Source organism: Apis dorsata, unplaced genomic scaffold, assembly GCF_000469605.1.
Source record: "Apis dorsata unplaced genomic scaffold, Apis dorsata 1.3 scaffold_156, whole genome shotgun sequence".
In the NCBI taxonomy this organism is placed as follows: Eukaryota; Metazoa; Arthropoda; class Insecta; order Hymenoptera; family Apidae; genus Apis; species Apis dorsata.
In genome coordinates, this window is record NW_006263446.1 from 560,648 (window position 1) to 566,556 (window position 5,909).

The window sequence follows — 5,909 nt, forward strand, 5'->3', positions numbered from 1 at the left end:
TAATACTTACTATTTATAATTATTATTATTATAATCAATAATATTTTATATTTATGAAATTAATATAAAAATTAAAATTAGTTATAATTTATATTTTAATATTTAATATAAATATATTTTTATATTTAATATAAAATATAAAATTCATAATAAATTTCATAATATTTTTAAATATATTTCAGAAGATTAATATTCTATTGTTGTTATATAGCACTTTTATATTTATAACTTTATATTTATAACTTTTATATTTAAAAGATTTAAAATAAATGAAGTTTTGAAATATTAATATGTAAAAAAAATTAATAAAAAAAAGTAGATGTTATATATTTAATTATTTTTTCTTTTAATGAATAATGCTTATTATTATTTTGTCTTATTATTATTTAAATTATATAATCTGTGTTATGGCAAAATCGACTGTATAATGACTTTGAGAATTAAAGTTTTCTTTCTTTCTTCAGTATAAAAACAGGCTTGTGTCTTAACATTTTCAGCTGTAACATGCTTGCTTGCATATGTGTAGATTGTGCACGATCCCCAAAAGACAAGAGAAGCCGTGAGAGCAGAGATTCAGAACACAGGACCAACCATGATAGGAGTAGTGGAGAAGTAAGAATATTTTCAATAGAAATTTTAAAGTATATTAATTTAATTAATATAATTGAGAAATATTAATTCTTTCTTTTTAATAAATTCAAATGTTACAATAAAATTTCTAATCATATATTATTATAAATATAAATTAACAATTTAAAGTAATTAATAAATAAAATAATTTATTTGAATTTTAATGTATTATTATGAATTTATTGAATTTTTTCCTAATTCTATTTTAAATATTTTTTTGTTTATTTTTTTAATATTTAATATTAAAAACAATTAATATTATGAAACAATTTATATATATCATTTCTTTGAATATTCTTTAATAATTATGAACCATAGATTTATGAACCATAAAAATATATATAATATTGTATTTCATATGTAATATTTAAATGGTTTTTTTTAATTGATTTTTACAGATTTTACATCCTATAAAATTATCGTCAAATTCATCAAGAGAATCTTCATCTCAGAGAAAACCATCACACAATTCCTGTCAGGTCAGTATAAAATGTACTTCATATAATTATTACAAAAAAAAATATATATTTATAAAAATATAAGAAATGATTAAAATATATTTATATATATAATATATTAATATATTGATTGTCATAAAATTTGTGATAAGACAATTTTAAAATAAATTATATCATATAAGATTTTATTTTTATGAAAAACAGAAATAAAAGATAGAAATTTTATTTAAAATATATAATATATTCTTACATATTTTTTTATTTTATTTTATTAATAAATTATGAATAAATTTTTAAATAATTAATTCACGATTCTTTGTTAATTATTAAACTTATTATGATTAGACTTTTATGATTAATTTTTATTTATTATTTATAATTTTTATGATTAGATAAATATATATGATTTATTATAGATATCTTAATCCTTATATTATAGAGAATACCCTCTATTATAGGTATCCTTTATCCTTATAGATTCATTAATCTTATAGATATCTTAATATCTTGATTCAGATAAATAATTATGAAAATAGAATGGAACATGTTTGTAAATATTTTTGCAAATATAATTATAAATACAAATATCAATTTTAAAAATTCACTTTTATCTATAGTTAAACAAAACGAATAATGATAAAACTATGTATAATCGATGAAATTTATAAGTCGTTTTTAAATAAAATCTTATATGAAAATATATTTTAAAATTACTTTTGTGGGGAAATATCTCCTCTAATTATTATAAATTTTTTTGGTTTTTAAATATGTTTCATATATATTCTATATATTATAAATAAATTGACACGATAAAAAAGAATTTTAATAATAATTAACATTTTAAAGAAATATACACAATGTATCATTTTAAAAATTAAAAAATTGTCAAATATCGAGATTCGATAGGTGTACGGAGTCAACAACGTGGGCAAATGTAATTTCAACTTTTCGAACAAGTTTTGGAATTTTTATAAATATTTTCCATCGATTCAATTGTTTCCGGAAATTTTAGAACAGTATGTTTAGGACAAACGTGGTGATGAGCGAGGAGGTGCAATGGAACGTTCGGCCAGGTTTGGTGATTGGTCAGAACACATGAGCTCTTCAGGCAAGAAGTATTATTACAACTGTAAAACAGAAGTTTCTCAGTGGGAAAAACCACGGGAATGGATTAGTCGAACAGAAAATCGACAACGTCAGTCCAATGATTATTCTTCTAGGTCAAGTACGTCTAACGATATATTATCAAATAAATTTTTTAAATTTAAAAAATTCTTTATTTATTCCTAATATTATTTTTTACAAAAATATGATCTTTTTTCTATTTTAATAATTTATTGCTTTATTATCAATATCAATTCTTTGCAGATAAATTTAAATAGTTTTTGATAAATTATTTTGATCTTAATATAAATGAAGAAATTAAAATAAATGTAAAGATATAAATATTTTTTCCATTTAATATTATATTTATATATCGAATATTTATTTCAAATGAATGTAAATTTATTATTTATATGAAAAATATAGATTGGATTAAATATATATATAAGTTATATAATTTTTTTATTTTTATCTAAAATTAATTCATATCTAAGTTAAAGGAATCATTCAATATAGAAGGTTTTTTGTTTTCTTTGCTCGTAGGTCACGATAAACATTCCAACTCGCGGTCAAATAGCAGTAGCAGTGTGCGAGATGGTAAATCGCGTCAATCTGACAAACGAGAATATTGGAGTTCATGCAGTGGAAGTGGTGGTGGTAGTAGTAGAGAAGATGTTTCGATTAGAGAAAGAGAAAGAGAAAAAGAACGAGAAAGAGAGCGAGAACGCGAAAGGGATCGGGAATCATGTAGAGAAGAAACTGGAGTAGAGCGTCAAGCACAGGATATGGATATTTCTCCAGGTGATTCCACCCCAACTTCCGAACCTCTAACATCTTGTACTCACGATCCACTGCCTCAAGGTCCTGTTTTGTTGGCTACTGGTATGTATTTAAGCAGTATAATGATAAAAAAATTGAAAAAATATATATTAATAATAATTTATATATTATTATAGCATTACCTCGGTTAACATCACATCCACCATCTACACCACAAACACCTGGAAAACTTAATTCACCAACGCAACAAGGTAACAGTAATGCTCCAGGACCACCAGTTTCACTAGCAAATCTTCCGAGACTTTTATCCCAAATCACAGGCAATAAAGATCAACCTGATATTACACCACAAAAAGCATTACAAACACTTCAAACAGCCGCCATTCTATTATCTAGACAAGTAAGTTCATATTTATTATTTTTATTAATTTAATATATGAATTTAATTGCATGATTAATCTCAATATAAAAATATAATAATTATATTCATATTATTCAATTATATTTTTTGTAGCAATCGACTAGTGGAGAACGAAATAATAGTGGAAATGATGTAATGGTCCCATTAAAAGTTGACACAAGCGGTAATGTTACAAGTGAGGGACCACCTACTCCAACACATTCAGAAACCCAGGATTGCATCGATGCTCGAAAATGTATGTTAATAATTAATGAATTTGTATTTAATAAAATCATAGTAATTAATTACCTACAAGTTTCTCTTTCACAGTAACAAGTCCTGGAAGTACGAATTCTGGAGTACAAGGTTTAAGCTCATTGCAAAATCTTAGTACATTAGGTTCCCTTGGAAATTTAAGTAATACAGGTTTACAAGCATTAGCTAGAGTACAGCCTCCTTTAACTCCTTCCTTAACACCATCACTTGCTAATCACTATCGGGAAGATTTAACGCAACATGTGCGTGCCTTTCCTGCTGATATTCTTGAAAAACAGGTATTTATATTAAAATAATTACTTTTAATATTGTGTGTTATAATAGAAATATTTAATAATATAAGATATACTTTAATATATTTATAATATGAAAATGTTATTTTATAGGCACAGAAACTTAGTGAAGAAGCACATACAATGGGAAGTTTACAGTGTACAAGAGTATCAGCAGAATTAAAAACGGCACGATCGATAGTGAGGCTGACAGAAATTCAAGCAACGTTACAGGAACAAAGGTACATATATATATATATATATATATATATATTCATTCTTATTTTTTTACATTAAAATTGTAAAATTTTACATTAAAATAATCAAATTAAATCAAAAATCAAAATAATCAAATTGATTTTCTTTTTTTTAATATTATAGGATATTATTTCTCCGTCAACAAATTCAAACATTGGAGGAGCTAAAATCCCAAAATTCCTTCATGTCTGACGATTCTTAGTGTAAGAAACTTTATAAAGTAATTATAATTACAATCTATAATTAATTCATGCAAAAAATAAAACATAATTATTAATATTCTCATTAATATTGAATAATTAAGATTGTACCTAAATTATAATATTATGATAGAAGTGATAAAAATAGTAATGAATATGGGCTGCCTAGAGAGGATTGGCTATTTCGTTTATCAGCTAACGAGTCTTATTACAATTGATTAAGAAACCCACCTCTCTAGGAAGCACAGAAGGCCTATCCACACGCAAACACAACACACTAAGTAAATAGAAAATGAATCTATTCTATCAGTTCATTGCAAACTATTGAATTGTCCACATCGTCTTGTATTACCTATGTTATACGTGTCAATGTTTCATATCCCAAGATTAAGCGGCATTTTAACTAGTTGAAACATTTTTGTTGTAAATCTCGGAATAAAATTCGTGCCAGAAGTTTTAATTCAATTCTTTATCGCCATTATCTTACCTAATTCCCACATATTTGGAAAAAAATAGTTTTGCTTTGTAATTATAGCAATCTGTTTCTTTTATTTAAAATTTCATCTTAATATATTAATAGTAAAAGAAAAAAGAAAAAAAAAATACATTTTTATGTGCAACAAAAATTTTTAGTGGACAAGATTGAAACTTGTATAAAATTTGTAAATAATTTTAGAGATTTACAATAATCTAATATATGTTACTTATTCTCAGTGTTTTTTTGAAAGCACCTTAACATTGTATCATTAATGCAGATTGTACAGTGTGCCAAAATCAAATAAGTCAAACACTTAGTGTATCTTAATCGTAGATAATTTTTATTTTCTGCATAACTCCTCATACAGCTGTGCAACATAAGAAAATGAATTAACGTTATATAATTATTGTATAGTTCTAGTAAGTGGAAACTGAATACGTAGATTTTATAGTAGACAATGCAACATGATAATCAATTTGAACTTTTAATTAATAATAACTGGGCTACTTTATGTAGAAAAAAATATTTTTTAATTTTTAATCATTTGTTTTTGTAATTTTTAATTACTTATTTTTATAAAACTTTTTGAAGTGTGAAAAAAATACTTATATTTTGCCCACTCTAACTTTGTTCAAACTATTTAAAGAAGATTACTTTCCTTTGCTTTTTTTGAATTTTGCATTTAAATATATCATGTAACTAAAATAAAATATTTTTTTACTAAAAACATGTAGAACAGACATATGATTGTTCAGGATGATAAAACCACAAATACTATAATATTATATTATAATATGGATTTCTTATTTTGTATATTTTCTTTGAGGAACTGTTAAGGAGTGAGCTTGATACTTACAGAAATAAAAAGCAACGCGAAATGTAATCATTAAACAAATACATTTGACCTAAGAATTCGAGACTGCGACTGAATTCTAACATTCGTTTTCAGATTACTTTCTCTATGTGAACCAAAGGGTTTTTACAAGTACACGTGCTTTATTTGTTTTCGTACATTTTATATTATTTACTAAAAAAAAAAAAAAAAAAAAAAAA

General features: G+C 23.9%; 1 protein-coding gene across 4 annotated transcripts in view; it reads left to right on the top strand.

Annotated features, from left to right (window-relative positions):
* LOC102680290 (WW domain-containing adapter protein with coiled-coil homolog) overlaps window positions 1-5,909 on the top strand; it is a 12,030-nt gene that overhangs the window by 3,567 nt on the left and 2,554 nt on the right. The window contains exons 4-12 of one of the 4 annotated variants that reach the window (XM_031509461.1): window positions 527-612; window positions 1,029-1,109; window positions 2,115-2,313; window positions 2,736-3,074; window positions 3,149-3,372; window positions 3,487-3,628; window positions 3,703-3,926; window positions 4,035-4,162; window positions 4,302-4,381. In XM_031509461.1, coding sequence (XP_031365321.1) covers window positions 527-612; window positions 1,029-1,109; window positions 2,115-2,313; window positions 2,736-3,074; window positions 3,149-3,372; window positions 3,487-3,628; window positions 3,703-3,926; window positions 4,035-4,162; window positions 4,302-4,380 — 1,502 coding nt within the window. In that variant the 3' untranslated portion in view covers window position 4,381. Of the gene's footprint in view, window positions 1-497; window positions 613-1,028; window positions 1,110-2,114; window positions 2,314-2,735; window positions 3,075-3,148; window positions 3,373-3,486; window positions 3,629-3,702; window positions 3,927-4,034; window positions 4,163-4,301; window positions 4,844-5,909 lie in introns of those variants that run through there. The other 3 variants (XM_006613539.2, XM_006613540.2, XM_006613541.2) reach the window with 3 other exon arrangements.